Source organism: Garra rufa, chromosome 21 (genome assembly GCF_049309525.1).
Source record: "Garra rufa chromosome 21, GarRuf1.0, whole genome shotgun sequence".
Classification (NCBI taxonomy): Eukaryota; Metazoa; Chordata; class Actinopteri; order Cypriniformes; family Cyprinidae; genus Garra; species Garra rufa.
The window spans coordinates 15,222,865-15,246,327 of NC_133381.1; the positions used below are offsets into that span (position 1 = coordinate 15,222,865).

At 34.9% G+C, this 23,463-nt stretch overlaps 2 protein-coding genes across 2 annotated transcripts in view; both read left to right on the forward strand.

The window, feature by feature from the left end:
• Positions 1-4,225, forward strand: part of kif11 (kinesin family member 11) — an 11,524-nt gene extending 7,299 nt beyond the window's left edge. The window contains 6 exon segments of the mRNA XM_073827179.1: positions 130-269; positions 939-1,218; positions 1,684-1,906; positions 2,027-2,193; positions 3,237-3,347; positions 3,675-4,225. Coding sequence (XP_073683280.1) covers positions 130-269; positions 939-1,218; positions 1,684-1,906; positions 2,027-2,193; positions 3,237-3,347; positions 3,675-3,776 — 1,023 coding nt within the window. The 3' untranslated portion in view covers positions 3,777-4,225.
• A 1,283-nt stretch (positions 4,226-5,508) lies between these two features.
• Positions 5,509-17,697, forward strand: slc22a15 (solute carrier family 22 member 15). The gene is made up of 12 exons (XM_073827154.1): positions 5,509-5,700; positions 7,326-7,469; positions 8,202-8,334; positions 8,715-8,879; positions 8,959-9,088; positions 12,474-12,695; positions 12,946-13,086; positions 13,167-13,249; positions 14,763-14,871; positions 15,116-15,188; positions 15,715-15,873; positions 17,050-17,697. Exons 1-12 carry the CDS (start codon positions 5,617-5,619, stop codon positions 17,104-17,106), a joined length of 1,500 nt encoding a protein of 499 aa, XP_073683255.1. The 5' UTR covers positions 5,509-5,616; the 3' UTR covers positions 17,107-17,697.
• The last annotated feature ends 5,766 nt before the right edge of the window (positions 17,698-23,463 follow it).

Sequence of the window (23,463 nt, forward strand, 5' to 3'; positions counted from 1 at the left end):
ATATATATATATATATAAACTTGAGATTGTGAAGGAACCTTGTATTGAGAATATTTGGTTACATGACTTATCTAAGTCAGTTTTTAACCACTAGAGGGTTCTAAAACCAATTTTAATTTTTTTCCACAGCGTGTGGCTGAGCTGGTTCAGTGTTTGCAGAACCAAATGAATCTCTTGGCAGTGGACACTCAGAATGATTTTGAGGGTCTTGTGCAGGCAACATCTGCCCAGATTGTTTCACTAGAAACGCTACAGAGCTCCATACAGAGGTAAGAGGATATTCCTTTCAAATGTATACCTTTTAAAGTGATATTTCACCCAGAAATTAAAATTTGGTCATTAATTTCTCACCCACATGCCGTTCCAAACCCATAAGACCTTAGTTTATCTTTGGAACACACATTAAGAAATTTATGAAATCTGAGAACTTTCTGGGTCTGACCCTCCTTAGACAGCAAGGATCCTTCCATGTTCAAGGTCCAGAAGGGTACCTAGAACATCGACAAAATGGTACATGTGACATTAGTGGTTGAACTAATTTTATGAAGCTAAAAGTATTTTTTGTGTGCACAAAACAAAACACTTTATTCAACAATTCTTCTCTGCGTCATTTTGGAGAGTATGCATGTACTTTCTGCAGATTGTTAAATAGTTATTTTTGTTTGGATCACAAGTGTTTTCGTAGGTAGGTTGATAAAATTATAGTTGAATCATTATCACATGGACTATTTTGTTGTTCTTGGTACCTTTCTGGACCTTAAACATGGAAGAACTCTTGGGTCTGAAAGCTCTCATTTCATCAAAAGTATCTTAAATTGTTTTCTGAAGATGAAGGTCTTACAGGTTTGGAACGGCGTTAATGACAATTTTCATTTTTGGGTGACTGTCCCTTTAGGTTTCCTGTAACAAAACACTAATAAATCTCAACTCTATTATAGTAAATGCACTGTGTCCGAGGAGCATACTGTGTCTGCCCATGCTCGGCTGGGTTCCTCTGTGGACGGAGTGATCACAGAGATGAATGGAGTGACGGAAGAGGGAGAGAGGGTGCTTGAGGAGTGTGCTGGATACTGCAGACACCTGCAGGCATCATTGGACTCGTTGGCTGAGTCGGGAATCAAGTGGTGCCATGAAGCCAGAGCCTCAACTGAGAATAAAGCCCAAGAACAGCTCAAACTCATCAGGGAGACAGATACAGCTATGCAAGACCTATTAAAGGTTAGTTCAGGCCTGTGCCAATACCCAATTCCTGTGTTTGGCTAGTGTTCAAGTGCGTGTACAGACCTCAAGTGTATGTAGAACTTTAAGAAGGTCTTTAAGGAAAACATTAAAGGATATTTCTCCATATAGTGGACTTCAGTGGGTAACTGTTTGATGTTCTAAATTTGCAGTTTCAATGCAGCTTCAATCTATGTGATCCCAGCTGAGGAATAAGGGTCTTATCTAGCGAAACAATTACCATTTTCTTAAAACAATACGAATTTATATACGTTTTAACCGTAATGTTGGAAAGGTCATTCCCAGGCTTAGGCTTAGGACAGTCTTGCTTGCTTCCTGACGTGGCCAAGACTGCAAGTGTGCATATTGGGACAGGCCATTTGTGTCTAAACCTGTTGAATGGAGAAAGAACGTCTTACTTTTTTGCCAGTGCTAAATTTCTTTTACTCTTGTGTGTGCATGCAGTCTGTAGAAGAAAAGGGTGAGAAAGCTGTTCAGGACTGTGAAGCCCATTTGAGTCACATGCAGCAGGAAGTAGAAGGAATTCTGGGTCGTGTAGAATTGCAGACCGGCAAAGATGATGCCACCTTGCAGGAGCACAGAGAGATCCTGTCCTCTATCAACACTCAGGCACTGGACACAGTACACAGCTTCATCAGCTCGGAGCTGCGGCAAGATTTACCAACAGGTATGAGAGGAGCTGTGGGGAAGATATTCAAAACGTGGCGTTTTGACTATAGTCACGCCTCATGTGCAGGTAATTTGTATATGTGTACTGGGCACTGATCTGATGTTTGTGTCTTTGCAGGAACGACTCCTCAGCGTAAAGAGTATATGTATCCACGTGTGCTGAACAAGCCGAGGAGTCGAGAGGAGCTAGAAGATGAATTCAGAGCTCAGCAGGAGCAGCTTCCATGTGCACTGAGCCAGTGTGACACCGTCATAGAGGCAGAAGAGGAGAAACCTCTTGACCAGGTATTACAAACATAGGTTTTGAATATGCATGCATATTCTAGATTCAGTTGAAGTCAAAAGTTTACATACACCTTGGAGATTTTGCTAAATGTTAATTATTTGACCAAAATAAGAGGGATCATACTAAATCCATGTTGTTTTAGTACTGACCTGAATAAGATTCTCACAAGCTGTTTACATATAGTCCACAAGAGAAAATAATAGTTGAATTTATAAAAAGTTACCTAGTTGAAAAGTTTACATACAGTTTGCTTAGTGATGGTTGTTCATGAGTTCCTTGTTTGTCCTGAACAGTTAAACTTCAGAAAAATCCTTCAGGTCCCACAAATTCTTGTATTTGAACTCTTTCCAACAATGACTGTAAGATTTTGAGATCCATCTTTTCACACTGAGGTGCTCTTATGTATCTTCTGTAGTTTCTGAAGAGCAGTACTAAATTGGAGAGAAAAAATAAGATAAATGTACACGCCTTTTCAAAAGTTTTCACCCCCCAGGCTCTTAATGCATTGTTTCCTTCTGAAGCGTCAGTGAGTGTTTGAACTTTCTATAATAGTAGTATATGAGTTCTTCAGTTGTCATTGGTGCGAAAAGATTGGTCCCAAAATCATATTCATTTTTGGAATGGGTTCAAATACACAATGCTAAAAAAACAATTTGTGGAACCTGAAGGATTTTTCTGAAGAACAGTGGGCTGTTTAACTGCTTAGGACAAACAAGGGACTCATGAACAAGAAAGCTGTGGATCATTCAGATAACAGCACAGTATTAAGAATCAAGTATATGTAAACTTTTTAAACGAGGTTAATTTTTATAAATGTAATTTATTTTCTCTTGTGGACTGTCTTTTGTGAAATGCCTTATTCAGGTCAGTTCTAAATAACAAAATACATTTTGAATGATCCCCTCTTGTTTTGGTGAAATTAACATTTTGCATATTCTGCAAGGTGTCTGTAAACTTTTGACTTAAACTGTGTAGTCAGTGTAAACACTGTTTGCTGTAAATGCTATTGTTTGCACTGGTGTAACCTTAGCACTGTTTTTAGGACTCTCTGGAGGATGAAGTCAGTGTTTCTAGTGACGGAAACATCACAGAACAGTCATGCTCTGATGAGAACCTGATGTGTTATGAAAACGGAAGGGTTCCATTTTTCAAGGTGAGACGTTTTAGACCCATTTATTGTCATGCATGGGCACATTAGCAGATTTTGTGGGCCAAAAAATTCCATATGAAGTTTGTCACAAAGAACCAAGCAGCTTTCTCACTCAACCCATTGCAAAATCTGTTTGGGGAAGAAGTCTTTTGCCCTCAAGCCCAACTCCCAATTGCATGGATTCCTATTGAACTAGTCTAGGGTGACTAGTCTGCGAAAATCAGCTGAACAATGGTAGATGTGACTGTCTTCATAGTGTTGGTCATAAATAATACATTTATTAATTTGTGGAGGCAGCTTTTGACTATTTTTTTCTTTTTGTCTGATCAGAAGAAAAGCAAGAAGGAAAACGGCAATAAATCACTGAAGCTGGAGAACGAGAGCATGTGTACGCCGCCACGTTCTAAACTACCCCTCAGGTGTCAGAATTAACATGAATTATATTCTGGTTTTAACTTTCTGTATGTATGTCTTAAAGAGCATTTGTTTTAACCATCTGTGTATGTCTTTTTAAATATGATTTGTCTATGTATTCAGCTTTCCTCACAGTCACAGTTTAGTAATGTTTTAACTTCAGGGTGATTTCTTACTGTTACCTTTTTCTGTTCGTTTCACTAGAGTTTAGAGCTGTTTGTTTTTGTTGAACATTTGTATGTTTAATTAAAAGCTAAAAGAAAAGGATCCACTCCATATTTGAACCAATAAAAATATTTTTAAAGTACTGTTCGGTTTTGAGATGTTTGTAAAGTTTATTCTATTACATTCAGTTTGTTCACTGTAACATTGGTGCTCTTGGATGTTTTTCTAAAATTTAACAGACAAGCTTATTACACAACCATGTTTGCAATATTGGTGCATATAATAAAGGAATTAAAACGTAAGGGTTGTTGTAACCTTATTTATGCAAACTTTACATATTGAGTAAGATAAATGCATTATCCAAAGTTTTTTTAAAAAAAATAGGGTGTTTTATTCTGAGAAGCTAAGTAGAGCAATCAAATCCTATTGATTATTTTAAATGTTACTGGTCAAAAGTTAGATATTATTTTAAAGAAGTCTCTTCTGCTCACCAAGGCTAAATGTATTTGATCCAAAATGCAGCAAATGAAGTGTTTTTTTTTTTTTTTTTTTTTACTATTTAAAATAACTGTTATTTGAATATATTTTACATTTATTTATTTTTTCGTGTGATTAAAGCTACATTTTCAGCATCATTACTCCAGTCTTCAGTGTCACATGATCTTTCAGAAATTATTCTAATATGCTGATTTGTTGTTCGAAAGACATTTATCAACAATATTTAAAACAGTGGAATACTTTTTTTCAGGATTCTTTGAATAGAGACCACCATTTATCTGAAATAAAAAGCTTTTTTTAACTACACTATACCGTTCAAAAGCTTGGAGCCAGTATAAATATTTTTAAGAAATTGTAGAAATTAATACTTTTATCAAGTATGCTTTAAATTGATCAAGTGACGATAAACATTTATGATGTTGCAGATTATTTCCAGTTTGGATAAATGATGTCCTGCACTTTCTGTTCATTAAAAGAACAATTACTCAGTTTTCAACATAATGTTTTGAGTAACAAATCAAAATATGAGAAAGATTTCTGAAGGATCAAGTGACAAAGTTACTTTAAACGGTAAACATTCGAAATCTTACTGTTTTTACTGTACTTTGGATCAAATAAATGGAGGCTTGGTGAGAAGAGACTTCTTTTAAAAACATTAAACTTGACTGGTAGTGTACAGTTTTTAAACAATTATTTTTAAATTAGCTTATCATATTTTGATTTACTTGCTCTAAAGCAGGTCTATTTATGTAACGTTACATTTGTACTTTGTTTCTGCGAGTGTTTATCTAATCTTTCTTAAACTTCATCTGTCTGGAGCATAATTTACATCTGAATTGATAGTTCTAAATGAGCATTACAAAGAATACAATGTAAAAAAAATTTTTACACACGGTGAGTTTTAGTTTAAATTAGCACAATTAAAAACAATATTGTTACTAAAAGCGCTCGTTTTAATTTCGGTTCCACTAAGCGTTAATTCCCGAGGTCCAATCAGAACCGCGGTCTGTACCACGTGCTTGGATGCCACAGTCTCGTCCAATCAGAACCGCTCTGTGTCACGTGGTTTCATTCCACGTCTGCGAAGGGAAGCTAGATTACATCGGAGCATCTGAAACCTCAGCTGTTATCAAAGTCATTATTGAAAATGTCAATATCCACTCTGTGGCATGCAGTCGGATGACCTGACCCTGGAATGGATTTAGAGGAGGCTTACCAGGTGGTTGGAGAGTTCGGTAGACACCAGAAGCGGATGATCACCATCCTGGTTCTCCTACAGGTAACTGATGATAGATGCAAATCCATAAACACTGGACAGACATGTGTTTGTGTACGTAAAATCCCTTTATATTTATGGTCATACAAATCAGTGATTACGCAAAATGTCTATTTGATTGATCAAAGCTTTGAAGCCCTGTCATATTTGCATCTTATCTTGAGGCAATGGGATGATTTTGCTTGAATTTGACCTAGCTTCAGTGAATCATTTACTTTAACATTTGTTTACTTATTATCTCAGTAGTTTTGGGTTTCCAGTTTAGGACTCTGGAATCTGATGAAGTCTCATCCAGGAATGATATTACTTTGTTGGCTCTGAACGCTGAAAATGTTTGTATATCAAGTAATATTTTGGATTAATTTGCAGAGGTGTATATCCTGGTAATCTTTCATTACCTTTCAGACTTTTATATGAAAATCTGTATTCTTTCTTGCGTATTACTCAATATGAGTCAATGCTGTCTAATTAAAAAAAGTGAAATAGTCATACAAATTAATTAGAACCTACCTAATGTAAGGAAAAATATCTAAAAATCCCAAATAATTGCTTTCCGATTTGTGTGATGCAGCTTAAATGTTATGCTATACACTACCAGTCAAAAGTTTTTGAACAGTAAGATTTTTCATGTCTTTTCTGCTCACAGTGAAATTTTAAAATAGTTTTACTATTTAAAATAACTGCTTTCTATTAGAATAGATTTTAAAATGCAGTTTATTCCTGTGATCAAAGCTAAATTTTCTGCACATCTCCAGTCTTTAGTGTCACATGATCCTTCAGAAATCATTCTAATATGCTGATTTGCTGTTCAATAATTTTTTTTTTTATTATTATTATCAATATTTAAAACAGTTGAGTACATTTTTTTAGGATTCTTTGATGAATAGGAAGATCCAAAGATCAGCATTTATCTGAAATAAAAAGCTTTTGTGAAGAAATTATAAAAATTAATACTTTTGTTTAGCAGGGAAGCTTTATATTCATCAAGAGTGGTAATAAAGACATTTATAATGTTACAAAAGATTTCCATTTCAGATAAATGCTGTTCTTCTGAACTTTCTATTCATCCAAGAAACTTAAAAAAATTATGTGACTGGAGTCATGATGTTACAAAATCAGCTTTAAGAACACTGGAATAAATTACATAAAAACATTATGATATACATTAAAATATATTTCAATTAAAATAATTGTAAAAAGTTAAAATATTTCAACATTTTACTGTTTTTGCTGTGCTTTGGCTCAAACAAATGCAGACTTGGTGAGCATTAAAAATCTTACTGTTCAAAAACTTTTGATTGGTAATGTATAATCATCTTCTTCTGTCACAATGATAGGATATAATAAGGTTTCTTTCAAAGGTGCACATTTATATTTTAGTTTTTGTTAAGTTTAATACATTTGAAATAACCTAAATGAGTTATGGCCATATTGTAATGTCATAATTTTAATTAACAATGAATGAACGAAAAAATGATTCTAAAATTTCTAGTGATCGTATCTACCATATCAGAGTTTTTATTTCGACTGATTTGAGATCAGATTGGATATTGCTCATTTACCGCTAGAAAACTGGCTTTAAATCATTAAACGCTGAGTAACCTGAAATATTTGTCTTGTTTTTACAGATTTACATGGCATGTCAGTCCATGCTCATAATTTTAGTGGGGGCTGTGCCAGAATATCAAATAGAACCTGTTACTGGAAGTTCGAATGATGGTATAACACAGAGAGTAAAATTCACAGAGGACGTCAACTCAATCGTGACTGAGGTAAGAGGCTGTCATCAATTTATCACATTATCACACTAATTTACCTTAAACTTTGCTCATCCTTTTGCACTTACGTCACGGTTTGGTCAGTTACCCGGATGCGTGGCCATATTAGAGACGCTCAGATGTAAACGACAGTATGGATTGCACAGTTAATGTACTACTGAATAGATTGTTCTGCTTATTTATGCTGTCTAAACCACTGAAAAAACGTGTGGAAGCTGCAAAATCATGTAGAGAAGGACTTAGTAAGGGTGCAATATTTTGACAAACTAAAGTTAATTAGTTGATAAAGATATGTACAAGCAGTATTAAGATATTTGCCTAATATTTCACCTGACCGGAAATGATAAGAACAAACACATCCTGGTTCAGTTTGACCAACCACAAACGCCTTTCGTTCCTTAGACAGTTTTTTGTACTCTTCTCCTTAATTTGTTGTACAGTACTCCAAAAGGTTTTTCTAGTCCGACCGATTGGACAGCCCTAAACATGGCAATAACTGACCATTTTCAGCAGCAGTGATCAGAAAAATATTTGAGTTTTTTTTCTGTTCAGTGGCACTGTTTACGTTCAGTGCTGCCAATATGGATGAATGGTGATGCATCGTAAAAACACTTTATACAAATCACACCTGTACTATAACAGTTAAATCCTTAAGCTTGGTCAGGACAGCAGGTATATGCATCCATATTTGAACTTTCGGATATTCTTTTTGGTCTTTCCTTGCAGTGGTACCTGATTAAACATGAAGCCTACAAAGTGAACTTGGCTGGGTCCCTGTTCTTTGCGGGTGTGCTGATCGGAAATGTCCTGTTTGGACCACTCTCTGATAAGATCGGCAGGAAGCCAGTTTTCCTAACTGGTAGGATAGAGCTGAACTGGTTTCTGTTCTTTGTAATAATCTATAATCTACAGTTTTACATTATTACATTGCTTGCAAGGCCTTAAACATTCTGCTTAGGGATTTTCTAAACCTAGGCTATACCCTAATTCGGCAATATTCTTGTTTTCTTGTAGATAAGTTTTTAAACATTTTTAAATTCAAAAGTTTCAAAAAAGTTTTTTGAATCTATTTAAGCATCTATAACTGCTTTACACTGCAAAGATGTGTTGTCATGTGTTGATTCTCATACGCAACCGACTGAAAACTAAAAGAAAGAAACAAACATAAGACCTTTAATAAGCTATAATAACTTTCTTGTTGTTGTTCTGGTGACCTCTATTAAAACTGTTCTCTCTCAGGTCTGTTTTTTGAGGTCTTGTTTGGGTATGGAACAGCATTAGCACCTAGTTATGAGATATTTGCTGTGTCTCGGCTGCTGGTGGGGATTATGAATGGAGGAATGGCGTTGGTCTGCTTTGTTCTCACTCAGGAATATGTGGGAAAGTCCTATTGGGCTATGACAGGTATACGTTAATTAATATTTAAATCAGTTTTGTTGTTTACTTTTACACTGTAAAGCTAATGTGATTGTCTGTGTTCCAGGGACCTTGACTAATATGACCTTTGCAGTAGGCATCGCTCTGTTTGCCGCATTGGGTTATTATGTCCAGTCGTGGCGGAACCTAGCAACTGCAGCCAACTGTCCTGGACTTTTACTTTTCCTGCTCTGTGTGTAAGTGACCGACATAGTCAGATAGATACCTCCTGTTGAAGCACTCTGACTTCTTGAATCCTCCAGGAAGATGCTGGCCCAACTGATTTGTTTACAGTGAAAGTGTATATATAAAACTGCACTTGGTGTTGCTTTTAAGTGTCAGTTGGTGTGTCAGTTTTGCTGACACTTTAAGCATTGGTGAAGGTATATCTTGAACAAAAGCATAAAGTTTAGAAGATTTTTTGTTAAAGTAAGTGCACCTAAAGTAAAGTAAAGTAAAAATGTATATACATTTTCATTCAGAAGTTTGTGGTTGTTAATTTTTTTTTTTTTTTTAATGATTTGAAGGAAGCATCTTGTACTCACTAACACAACAAAATAACTCCAGTCTTCAGTGCCACAAATTCTAAAAAATTGTCATAAATTATTTGAATATGCTGATTTGTTGCTCAATTATCAACCAGGGCTCGAAATTGTGACCGATTTGGTTGCATATGCTCCCAAAATGTAATCTGCGCGACCTCAAAATATATTTGGGAGCATTTGTGTGAGAAATTGTTGTGGCAACTTGTTTTCATTTCTTTATAAAACTTTCGCTAGCCCAGGGCTCTAGACAAACTTTTTGGGTGCACCCAAATTATCGACTGCATCGCATTTAAGCGATATTTAAACTTAAAATTGGCTCATTATCTAATGTCGTCTCTGGACCAGGGCTTGACATAAATTGGGAGGTTGATGGCTCCGTGTCAGAGCATTGATTATGATTTTCGGAGGGATCAGGCCTTAACATTCTTCACAAAAAAGTGGTCAATCCTGGGCTCTACACTTACTTTTCTTGTTAGGAGCACAGTCAAAATTTCAGGAGCACATTCTAAACATAATCAAAAAATCTGATAAAAAAAATGAGCCTTCCCATTACAAGTTTTTTTTTGACTCCTTAAAGTGATTTGCAGGGGAATTTATTTCTTACCTTTGTTTTTACCTTTTCATATGTTTAATTAGGTCAGAGCTCAGAGGTGGCATGAGTGCAATCAAATTCATAAATCCATGTTGAGATTAATGTTTTAAATATAACATTTTGAATACATATTTGTCACAACTCAGGCAGGAACAGACGAACAACGACGTAGTAAAAAACGAACATTTAATAAATCCAATAGGAACAGGCAGGCACAGGAACATGGAGTGGAAACATCAGGATAACATCAAAGACCGACAAGAATACAGGGGAAAGCACACACCTTATATACACAGACTGATTACACATTCAGGTGGAGACAATGAAGGAGGAACCAAACACACACTGAACTGCGGGGGAGAATGGGAGAAACCAACATGAAAGTCCGGGGGTGTGACAATATTCATAATAAATGGTTTAAATAACTGAAAAGATCTGCCAGCAGGTGGCGGCAATACACTGATTTAGTTACTGAATCATATCATTCATTTGATTAGTTCGAACAGCTGGTTCATTCAGGAATAAAGCAAGTGACTGTTATTATGAATGGGAAATTGAATCATTTCACTAGATTCGTTTAAAAACGCACTTTCATTCGGAAACACCTCTGTGTTTAAAGGGGTCATCCGGTGCCACATGCACTTTTACAAGCTGTTTGAACTGAAATGTGTGTTGGGAGTGTGTGTACACAACCACCCTAGAATGACAAAGATCCACCCAGTAGTTTTCTTTTAATTTAGTAAAATAATTTGCCTCTTCTCCTATCGAGCCGTTCTCAGATGCCTGTCGTTGTGGCGTAACACCGTCAGAGGCCGCTCCTGCGATAGTTGATAGACAGTAGTGTTTTAGCATAGACCCGCCCCCAGTGAGAAGTAAACTGACAGCACTGAGGGAATGTGACCCCTGATCTATCTAAATGGGTTCATGTTTACGTGAATCATTTCTCACCATACTGCTTTAAAAACGAGGGTCAGTATAAAGCTTAGCTTTGTAACGCTAGATGGTTTAAAACGGTGTCTGTTAATGATTAAGATGTAACCTTAACGCAATACCTGCAAAAGTGTTTACAGCCCGCAACTGCACATGAGTAAAGACTATAACACTCACATTTATGCATTTCAATATAAGGACGGGGTAAGTTATTTTAACCGATCACTTTTTTTGCTCTTGTTCAATCAGCTATGCCTCAGTAAACACACCGCGTTCGTCTCTTTACCACAGTAAACACATTGCGTTCGTCTCCACAGTAAACACACCGCGTTCGTCTCTTTACCACAGTAAACACATCACGTTCGTATCTCTCTCAGTACTCTAGCCTGCCAGTACATATAAAGATAAATCAAAGTGACATTAAGTTTACTAACCATTCAGACACGTCCAGTATAAGCCGTAATTGCCGAACTTCTTTGCGGGTGTCATCTTGTATACCCCCAACTGTTGTCTAAGCAACACCCCGTGTGCTATGTAATGACACGCCCCACAGAACTGAGGGGCGGGGTGAGCAGAGGTTCATATAATTTAAAGGGCCAGGTACTGTTATCGCTTGCTAAGAACAGAGGGTTTTTTACCAGGTAAAATGAGTGTTTTTTTACACTACCATAGAGAATTTTTAATCAAAGTATATTGCAAACTTTTCATTTGGACCCTAAAGCATCATATTAACTTGTGGAAAATGGGCATCGGATGACCCTTTTAAGGGAAAGGTGCGTAGTGGCTCCGTTTTGTGACTAGTTTTGACGACGAAATAAAGCAAAATCAGGCAATAGTGTTATAGTCAGACAATGTAAGTCACTTAATAATAACTTCTTGTTTAACTGTTGTATTAAATCAATCTCATTTACAAACGACCTTAAAATTATTAAAAGCTGTCACTCATTTTAGTTCACAATCTCACAAAGCTCTATTATAATCTCTATATTGCACAATCAATCTCTTGTTTACACTCTCTCTACACTTTGTCTATGAAAGGATTCGTGAGATATGTCTGTGATGCATTACTCAACTTTGCAAAAAAAACGTAGAAGCCTTTGAAGCTCCCCTAAGCGCAAATACAAACATGCTGATCGATGATCTGATAGATTGCAGATTTTCACATAGTTGTATCTCGGCCAGATATTGTTCTATCCTAACAAACCATACATCAATGAAAATGTATATAATTTATTATATAAAAATATAATTTATTCAACTTTCAGATGGCGTATAAATCTCAATTTCATAAAATTGACCCTTATGACTGGTTTTGTGGTCCAGGGTCCAAAAAAAGTTTTTTTTTCTTGTATTTCATGTAAATAAATAAGGCAAAAGAGCAAAAAACTAACTCAGCCTCAAGGAAAAATATTAAGTCTTTATCCTAATGAAATTATTCCCCTGACAAAAGGTTAAAATTATAGTGGAAACATGAGAAATGACAATATGTCTGCCTTATTTCCATGACTGTGGCAGGTCTTTGCCAGAATCTCCACGCTGGCTTTATTCTCGGGGTCACACAGAGAAGGCAGAGGACATCCTGCAGTATTTTGCTGTGAGGAACGGGAAAGGCAGAATTCCAGTAAAGCTCCGGCGGACCGTCAGCACCAGTGCTCCGGATACAGCCAGCCCTGGGGTTTTCCAGCTGGTCACACATCCTATACTGCGCTGGAGGACTGTGGTGCTCATGTATGTTTGGTGAGTATTTCATAGGAGTATTATAATATGCACTCTTACAGCATTATGGCAAATATTTGTGCAGTTTAATGTACTCTCTCTCTCTCTCTCTCTCTCTCTCTCTCTCTCTCTCTCTCTCTCTCTCTCTCTCTCTCTCTCTCTCTCTCTCTCTCTCTCTCTCTCTCTCTCTCTCTCTCTCTCTCTCTCTCTCTCTCTCTCTCTCTCTCTCTCTCTCTCTCTCTCTCTCTCTCTCTCTCTCTGTGTATTGCAGGTATGCGTGTAGCCTTGTGTATTACGGGTTGACCCTCAGTGCCAGTGAAGATAAAGGCAATCGTTACCTTAGCGTTGCCATGTATGGCCTGGTGGAACTCCCTGCGTACCCGCTTTGCATGTACTTTATTAACAAACCATGGTAAATACACTCACACAAATACACCTTCAGCTGCAGTATTATACTCACATTATTAGCTGAGTGTGTTTGTTTTCTTTTAGGGCAGGCAGGAGGAAGACAATGGCCAATTTTCTTGCATTTGCAGGCGTATCCTGTTTGCTCACAATGTTTGTACCTGTATCAGGTAATCATCTTTCCAAACAAATTAGATTTTGTTGCCACTTGGTTTGACTTCTTGTTATTTATGTAATTATTGTTCAAAAGTAAAATAATTTGGTAAGACTTTACAATAAGGTTCTTTAGTTGACATTAGTTAACCACATTAGTTAACATGAACTAATAATGAACTGCACTTATACAGCATTTATTAATCTTTGTTAATGTTAATTTCAACATTTACTAATGCATTATTAAAATCTTGTTAACTGTATTTCCGTTAATAAAGATTAGTAAATACAGTAACAAATGTATTGCTCATGGTTAGTTCGTGTTAGTTAATACATTAACTAATGTTTAACTAATGAACCTTATTGTAAAGTGTTACCAATAATTTAAATGTGACCCTGGACCACAAAACCAGTCATAAGGGTCAATTTTTTGGTAGGAAGTTCACAAAATATTTTCATGGGACATGATCTTTACTTAATATTCTAATGATTTTTTGGCATAAAAGAAAAATGTATAATTTTGACCCATACAATGTGTTTTTGGCTATTGCTACAAATATACCCATGCTACCCAAGACTGGTTTTGTGGTCCAGGGTTACAAATGTTTTAAATGTTTTTGAAAGAAGTGTCTTATGCTGCATTTTTTTTACATTTAAAAATACATTAAAATCAGTAATATTTTAAAACATTAAGACCATTTAAAATAACTGTTTTTTGTTTTAATATATATATATATATATATATATATATATTAAAAAAACATATTTCTGTGATAGTGAAGCTGAATTTTCAGCAGCCATTACTCCAGCCTGCAGTGTCACAAATTATTAAAAATTGTCAGAAATGATTTGAATATGCTGATTTTGCCTCTTTTTTTTTTTTCAGGATTTTTTTCATAAATAGAAAGCTCAATCTCAATGTCTTTATTGATCAATATAATGCGTCCTTATGGAGTAAAATATTAAATATAAAACAAATAAATATTAAATATACATTTCTAGTTTCTTATTTTCTAAATTCATAGTGTGAATGATTTTATTAAGTGTTTATTCATTTACAATTGAAAACCGTAATATTGTAAAAATATTATTACAATTTAAAATGACTTTTTTTTTTTTTTTTTTTTTTAATTGTAAAATGTAATTTATTCCTGTAATTGCAAAGCTGAATTTTTCAGCAGCTGGTACTTCAGTTGTTAATGTCACATGATCCTTCAGAAATCATTTTAATATGCTGATTTCATGCTCAATTATTATTTATTATTATTAAATATTATATAAATCTAGTCAAATTATTATTATTATTATTATTATTATTATTATTGTGTTTTAAGTAAAAATCTTGTGTAACAATATATGTAAATGTTTTTACTGTCACTTTTGAATAATTTACTGTCTCATTGCTAAATAAAATGAAATGAAATGAAAAATAATATTTTCAATTTTTTGACCAGTAGTGCTTATACTCTGTAAGCATACATCCTGCATTTATCATTTGGTTTTCTAAAGCCTGTTGTTTGCTTTCCTCAGGGTCCTTATTTAGTGCCACGTCACTGGCTCTAGTGGGAAAACTGATGGTCAGTGCTGCATTTAATATTGTGTACGTGTATACGTCAGAGCTCTACCCAACTGTGATCAGGTACAGTCAGCGCTTTCATTGCATGTGTGATGTTTTTTGTGGTTTAGCTCTTTTACATTTGTCATTTTAAATAAAAATGATTCTTAAAATGTCTTAAATTATATGTCCTCACAGAATAAGATTTTGTTGTTGAGCAAACAGTGCCCTCTAGTGTGAAAACCCTTATTTAATCAATGTACAATCCCAAAGTCCCCCACTGTATGTGCTGCATTCATTTTAATGTAAATGTGTTTGTGTGTGTTAGGAATGCAGGGCTGGGTGTGTGTTCCATGTCCTGTAGAATTGGGGGAATTCTGGCACCGTTTGTGCCAAGTATGGTAAGTAGTTATTAATGTATTAATACATGCATTCATAGTTGTCAATAATGCAAAATTGAAGGATTAGTCCATGTCTTTCTTTCTTCAGTCGTAAAGAAATTATGTTTTTTGAGGAAAACATTTTAGGATTTCTCTCCATATAATGGATATGTATAGTGCCCCCAAGTTTGAACTTCCAAAATGTATCGTATGTAATCGTTTTGCTAGATAAGACCCTTCTTCCTTGGCTGGGATCATTTAGAGCCCTTTTGAAGCTGCATTTAAACTGCATTTTGGAAGTTCAAACTTGGGGGCACCATACATATCTTTTATATGGAGAGAAATCCTGAAATGTTTTCCTCAAAAAAACAATTTCTTTGCGACTAAAGAAAGAAAGACATGAACATCTTGGATGACAAGGGGGTGAGTACCTTATCTGTAAATTTTTGTTCTGAAAGTGAAATGATCCTTTAATATGGTAAATATATTTTCATATATATTTGTCAGCTTTGATTGATTATGTACTGATTTATTGGTAATTGTCCAGAAATCACTGCACACCTCCATGCCATTTATGGTGTTCTGCTTGAGTGGGATTTCCGCGGGTTGCCTGGGGCTCCTTTTGCCAGAGACACTCAATAAACCTATTGCTGAAACACTTGAAGAACTGTCCAGCCCCACCTACCAGCGAATCTTAGAGCCGCAGGTAAACATGAGCATTTCATATGATTATTAAAATGTCTAACTACATAACTTTCTGGAATACTTGATTCTGGTTGGTTGATCATGGCATTCTACAGCCATTCTGTGACTTTGGCATTTGAGATACAGGAATGCATCATAAATAATTATTAAATGCGTCATTATTTATTGTAATTAGAATACATTTAAAATAAATTAATTCTAAATAAAATAATTTCAGCTGAAATAAATGTTTCAATTGTAAATATTTAGATGTACACTACCTGTCAAAAGTTTCTGAACAGTGAGATTTTTAATGTTTTTTTAAAGAAGTCCAAAGTACAGCAAAATTATATTTGATCCAAAAGTACAGCAAAAACAGTACAATTTTGAAATATTTTTATTACTGTTAAAATAGCTGTTTTCTATTTTAATATATTTTAAAATGCAATTTATTCAAAGCATCATTACTCCAGTCCAATCCTTTAGAAATCATTCTAATATTCTAATTTGCTGCTCAAAAAACATTTATTATTATTATGTTAAAAAAAGCTGAATAGATTTTTTTTTTTTTAGGTTTCTTTGATAAATATTTCAGATTTGAAATAGAAATATGTAACATTTATAAATGTATTTATCATCACTTGATCAATATTAAGCATCCTTCCAAAATAAAAGTATTAATTTCTGTAATTTCTTTCCCGATAGTATAGTGTATAATGTTACAAAAGCTTTTTTTATTTCAGATGAATGCTGATCTTTGGATCTTTCTATTCATCAAGGAATCGTGAAAAATTAACTCAACTGTTTTAAATATTGATAGTAATAATATAAAATGTTTCTTGAACAGCAAAGCAGCATATTAGAATGATTTCTGAAGAATCATGTGACACTGAAGACTGGAGTAACGATGCTGAAAATTTACCTTTGATCACAGGAATAAATTACATTTTAAAATATATTCAAATAGAAAGCAGCTATTTTAAATAGTAAAAATATTTCACAATATTACTGCTTTTGCTGTATTTTTCATCAAATAAATGCAGGCTTGTTGAGCAGAAGAGAAAAAAAAAATCATTAAACTTTTGACTGGTAGTGGTTTTCACTGGTACCATTTTTTTTATTTTTTTTGTTAATATGCTGTTTTAGAATCCAAATGAGACTTTTACTTTATAACATATTGTTGTTGTGTGTTTTATAGGTTCACCTTTTGGAGGAAAAGCATTTAATCGACCACAATGGCTCTGATAGTGACTAAGACAAAGACCTTGGAAACATTTTATTCCGCCTGTTTACATTCATTCCTTGACCATGATCAGAATGTTGTGCCATGCACACTGAAAACTCACTGAAAGACTAAAGGTGCCTTCCAGAAGAAATCTGTCTGCTGAAAGGATCAATTCAACAGATTTGACTGTCAGTACTATTTAAAAAGAATGGAAAAGGGACCAGATTCTCATTTATAAACTATTTTCTCATAATGTCTAACAACTCATTTCATGTGTTTATTGCATTAATGAACAAATGTTTTGTTCATATCTGTTGTTTTTAAAGGCACAGTTCACCCAAAAATGAAAATTCTGTCATTAATTACTCACTCTCATGTTGTTCCAAACCTGTAAGATTTTATTTGATCTTGGAACACAAATTAAGATATTTTGATGAAGTCTGAGAGCATTCTGAGCCTGCATAGACAGCAAGGGTCCTCGCTCAAGGTCCAGTAAGTAAGGTACCAAGAACATTGACAAAGTAGTTCTAATAGTTGAATAAAGTTATGTTAGTTTTTTTGCGAAACAAAAAGTATTCTTGTAGCTTCATAAAATTACAATTGAACCACTGATGGAAATCACATGGACTATTTTTGGATTTCATTTTTGTGTGAACTATCCCTTTAATGTGTGTTTTTAGTGAGCTATGACATTACATTCACCAGCGTGTATATATTAGCATTCAATCAATAATGGCTGCAAATTTTAGTGCTACTGATTCTTAGTTTTAGGTTGTTTTAAAGAATAGTTCACTCAGAAAATATAATTGTCATTTATTTACTACTTTAAACCTTTACTCACAATATTCTCCTGTCATACTCATGCTTTTTTTTTTGAGATTTAATTTTTAAAGATTAATTTTGAAGTTAAAGGGATAGTTCACCCAAAAATGAAAATTTGATGTTTATCTGCTTACCCCCAAGGCATCCAAGATGTAGGTGACTTTGTTTCTTCAGCAGAACACAAACAAAGATTTTTAACTCAAACCGGTGCAGTCTGCCAGCCATATAATGGTAGTGGATGGGCACCAGACCTTTAAAAGTAAAAAAAACTATCCAAGTCATTTGAACACTATGTGAAATTCAATAAATGAGTGCTTTTTTTTTTTGTTTTGTTTTTGGTGGTTCACTGATAAAAAAAAAAAAATCAGCATGGTTTAGATCGATGTCAGGGTGAATAATAGCAGAGTGTAAATTTGGGGTGAACTATTGTTTTAAGACCTTTTTTTTTTAACACAATTGGCCATTATTTTTCTCCAAAGGGAGAAGTGAGGTGTTAAACACACGCATATGTATTTATGTATATTTCTGTACATTGCTAAACACGCATTTGTTTGTATTTAAAGAGTTAAGGGAAAAGCTTTTAAATAAATGCCTCCTGTATAATAATGCGCATAAGCGCACATGTTCGTCTGTCCCCAGTAGATGGCAGTGTGTTGAAGGCCAGCTTCCCTGAACTGAAGTCACCTATGACCTGTTCCAGTCCTCATAGTGATGATGTCAGCGTTGACGCAGGTGAGCGGTGCTCAGGTAAACCACAGGATTCAGGAGCTGGGAGTTTCAAAGAAGCCGGCACAAAACTTTCAACCACAAACCTGTTTTTTTTTTGTTTCCGTCTCTCTTTCCTTGCTGTAATCGCAGCCTGTGGCGCTGCATGTAGCTGACGGAACAGGTTGAGAGAGAGCAGGCATTAACTATAATAACTGTTTTCATTCTGTAAGTCTTCCTCCAAGGCCTGGCGGGCGTTATGTCACCCTGCACAAGGAGATAAACAGCAGGTACAGAAGGTGTGGTCTCTTCAGTGCATCATCTATACCCTGTGTTCAACTTATAATAACAAACAAATTAATTTGTCTGTTATTATGTCTGTAACATTGCAATTCATCTGCACATTTTAAATGAAGCAGTAAAGAAGTGATTATTGCAGAATGTGTTGTAAATGCGGTTTCATGGTGAAAATTCTGTTCAGTTCGTGTTTAATCATTAGAAAAAGCAGTTTGCTTGACTCCTTTTTTATTCAGTCGACAAGCACAGCTGTGGGATTATAAGAATTCGAAAACTGACTGTTGTTTCCAGAAGACTGTATTCCCCCAGATCAACGTAGAAAGTATAAACATTTATTTATGTAATGGGAGCCTATGAGCCTGGAGTGATGTCACTTTCCTGCTTTCAGCTCACATTGAGAAAGTACAACTGTCACACACCTGTACAGAGAAGTAGCTCAGGTTCAATATCAGGTCAGTATCATTGTCTGTGTTCGTATGTGGGTGTGAGAAGAGAGTGTTCAAAAGGTGAGCCATCAACACAGGTATGAACCCTGAGGAGGAAGCCAGATTTCTGGAAAATCATAGAACAATATGACCTGAGACTGAACTTGCAAGATCATCGCCGCAGGCCGTTCTGTACCGGTTTTGTCTGTATAAATAAGCAAAAGACCTGTGAAAATAATGTCTTCAGAATAAGGTGAAAATGAAAGGTATAAACATCTGGTAATGTGCTAACTCATCGATAGTTTTTAAAAAATATTTTAAATTTTTTATTATTATTATTATATAGAAATAATAAAAAATCGCCTTTTCAAAACAAAACATACGTATAGTTTATATCCACCTTATTCATAAGTAAACCTATGGGTGAGACTTCCGGGTTCATGGAAATAAGGAGAAGAATAACAACGTGCGGTAAACGTAAATCTGTTTGCACTATAAGCAGTGTGCTCATAATTAAGATAACACATTAAAATAAGACACACCAATTTGCAATATATCAAGGAGCAAAACAAGCTGTTTTGTACAGCTACAAATAGCTGGACACAGATGGGACCGGAAGGCAACTGTAGTATTAACACTGTAAAGTTTCCATTCAAAATGAAAGATTCCACCACAGAATAAGAAATAAAAAAGGGTACTTTTTATCTCACAATTCTGACTTTTTTCTCAGAATTTCGAGTTTACATCTCGGATTTCTGACTTTATAACTCACAATTGCGAGTTTATATCTCACAATTCTGACTTAACTCGAAATTGCGAGTTTATATCACACAATTCTGACTTAATTTCTCAGAATTGCGAGTTTATATCTCGGATTTCTGACTTTATAACTCGCAATTGAGTTTATATCTCACAATTCTGACTTAATTTCTCAGAATTGCGAGTTTATATCTCGGATTTCTGACTTTATAACTTGCAATTGAGTTTATATCTCACAATTCTGACTTAATTTCTCAGAATTGCGAGTTTATATCTCGGATTTCTGACTTTATAACTCGCAATTGAGTTTATATCACACAATTCTGACTTAATTTCTCAGAATTGCGAGTTTATATCTCGGATTTCTGACTTTATAACTTGCAATTGAGTTTATATCTCACAATTCTGACTTTTTCATCATATAAACTTTCAATTCTGACTTTTTTCACAGAACTGTGAGATATAAAGGCACAATTGCGAGTTATAAAGTCAGAATTGCTAAATATAAAGTCACAATTTCGGGATATAAAAATTATAAACTCGCAATTCTGACTTTGTATCTGGCAATATGGCTTTTTTGAGATATAAACTTGCAATTGCAAGGTGTAAAGTCCAGTTCTGAGGAGAAAAAAAGTCTGCTATCTCAAAGTTCTGACTTAATAACTCGCAATTGCGAATTTATATCTCAGAATTCTGACTTAATTTCTCAGAATTGCGAGTTTATATCTCAGATTTCTGACTTTATAACTCGCAATTGCAAGTTCATATCTCGCAATTCTGACTTTGTATCTGGCAATTATGACTTTTTTGAGATATAAACTTGCAATTGCAAGGTGTAAAGTCCAGTTCTGAGGAGAAAAAAAGTCTGCTATCTCACAATTCTGACTTAACTCGAAATTGCGAGTTTATATCACACAATTCTGACTTCATTTCTCAGAATTGCGAGTTTATATCTCGGATTTCTGACTTTATAACTCGCAATTGAGTTTATATCTCACAATTCTGACTTAACTCGAAATTGCGAGTTTATATCACACAATTCTGACTTAATTTCTCAGAATTGCGAGTTTATATCTCGGATTTCTGACTTTATAACTCGCAATTGCGAGTTTATGTCTCACAATTCTGACTTAACTTGAAATTGCGAGTTTATATCTCACAATTCTGACTTAATTTCTCAGAATTGCGAGTTCATATCACACAATTCTGACTTAATTTCTCAGAATTGCGAGTTCATATCACACAATTCTGACTTAATTTCTCAGAATTGTGAGTTTATATCACATGCAAGTTTATATCTTGGATTTCTGACTTTATAACTCACAATTGCAACTTTATTTTTAAGAATTGTGAGTTTATATCCCGCAAATCTTACTTTATACCTCACAATTGTGAGTTTATATCTCATAATTCTGAGAAAAAGGTCAGAATTGTGAGATAACAAGTCGCAATAACCTTTTTTAAAAAAGTTTTATTCAGTTGTAGAAACCGGTTTTTGCCGGTTTCAGAGTTAAATGCAAAACATTCACTTGAGGCGCTTCGCATTTGCTGGCAACCTGCCAAAATAAAAGCTTGCTGATTTTATCTTTGACAATGTTAAAAAATCATATAAAAAAAAAGAAAAAAATATTATTATAAGTTTACTATTTTGAAATATAATGGTATTCTCACTCTATTTATTATTCTATTATTTTATTTTTTTAATTTACTAAATTAAGTGCAATAATATTTAATGGATCACATCTTTTATAGTTTTTTTTTAATGGGTCACATCACACAAAACTTCAGGTGCTCTCGTAAGAGCCAGACCGAAAACCTACCCCTATTAATATATGTAAATTAAGTAAATACAGTGTTTTTACTACATGTCAGCAATCTGTCACATTGGCAGGACTGAATGTAAACAATGCCACCGAACTAGACACAACTTGCATATTTTGCTGATTATTCCTGCTAAAATGGTTAGTTATTGTCATTTTTGGGGCTGTACTAATTGGTCTGACCGGGAAAAACGTTTGGAGTAGTATAGACTGCCAAAAGTTATAACAAATCAAGAAGAAGAGTGCAAAGAACTGTCTGAGGAACAGCAGGTGTTTGTGGTTGGCCAACCAGGGCAAGAATCATGACAACATTTGTGTTTGTTCTTATCATTTCTGGTCAGGTAGGTGAAATATTAGGCTAATATCTTAATTAATACTGCTTGTACGTATCTTAACCACCTGCTAACTTTAGTTTGTCAAAAATATTGCGCCCTTTCCTGCTTACTGAGACCTGATTTAGTGCCTTCCACACGGTTTTTTCTATGGCTTAGACAGCATAAATTAGCAGAACAACATATACAATAGTACATTATCAGTGCAATCCATGCTGTTGTTTACATCATGTTTACATCGAGTATCACCAATATGGCCGTGCATCCGGGTAACTGACAAAATCATGACATAAGTGCAGACTAGAAAAATTAAGTGTATTGAAAAGTTACAACAACAGGATGTACTTCAAGTAAAGAATTTAAATAATTTAGATCAGAGATTTCCAACACTGATGCTGGATAGCAGCCTTCCTGTCTGATTGATCTCCAACCCTAATTAAGCACCTGAACCCAGTGATTTAGGTCTTCAAGGTTACTAGAACTTTCCAGACAGGTGTGCTGGAGAGGGTTGAAGCTAAACGCCACAATAAAAGTGCCCCTCCAAGAGGACTGCACATGTCTGGGTTGGATCAAAGGGATTCAATGGACAAAAAAATGGTAGGGAGCTCCAGTTATGTGCCTGTTTAAATGATCCGTGATGTGCATATTACTTTAATGCAGCATTTTTTTTATTTCCAGAAAAGTAAACATGCAGATGCACTTAGCCAAGCTACTCTGAATGACATTTGGAAAGTTTCCTTATTATGATGTGACAGTATCACTAGTAACCATCAAGTGTGATGACAGATTTGTGAAATGAGATGTCACTGTACTGTATTTTTAATCCCATTCGATTTTAGCTCTAAAAAGTGCATTTACGCATGAAATTCCACCGAGTCCTCCCTGAATATTTGTAGACATTCAGTCGAGCTGAACCTATTCATTCATAAGCGTTTTTGCTGCATCAAAAGCTTATGCAGATGTGCTGACAGTGGGTGTAGCATTATCAGTGCGCTGATTCTTCTTTATTAAAGCATGTCAATCACTCTGTTATTGAACCCTGAAAATCCACCCAACTTCTGCACCTGATGAATGACTTCAAAATCTGCAGCGCTGCCATTTACTGTGATTCACCCAAAGGCTGTGGGGAGAATTTCCATATAACTCAAATTCAGTCAACTCAGGTCAACAGCAAGTCCCGTCACAGTCAGCTGGATATTTTCCCTCATATTTTTCTTATGAATGAAT

Bases quoted from the DNA above. Each gene is read 5' to 3' on its own strand.
- slc22a15 (XM_073827154.1), top strand. From the start codon at position 5,617: ATGGATTTAGAGGAGGCTTACCAGGTGGTTGGAGAGTTCGGTAGACAC. The intron at 8,335-8,714 runs GTAGGATAGAGC...GTTCTCTCTCAG, and splicing joins GAAGCCAGTTTTCCTAACTG to GTCTGTTTTTTGAGGTCTTG. The intron at 14,872-15,115 runs GTACAGTCAGCG...TGTGTGTGTTAG, and splicing joins CTCTACCCAACTGTGATCAG to GAATGCAGGGCTGGGTGTGT.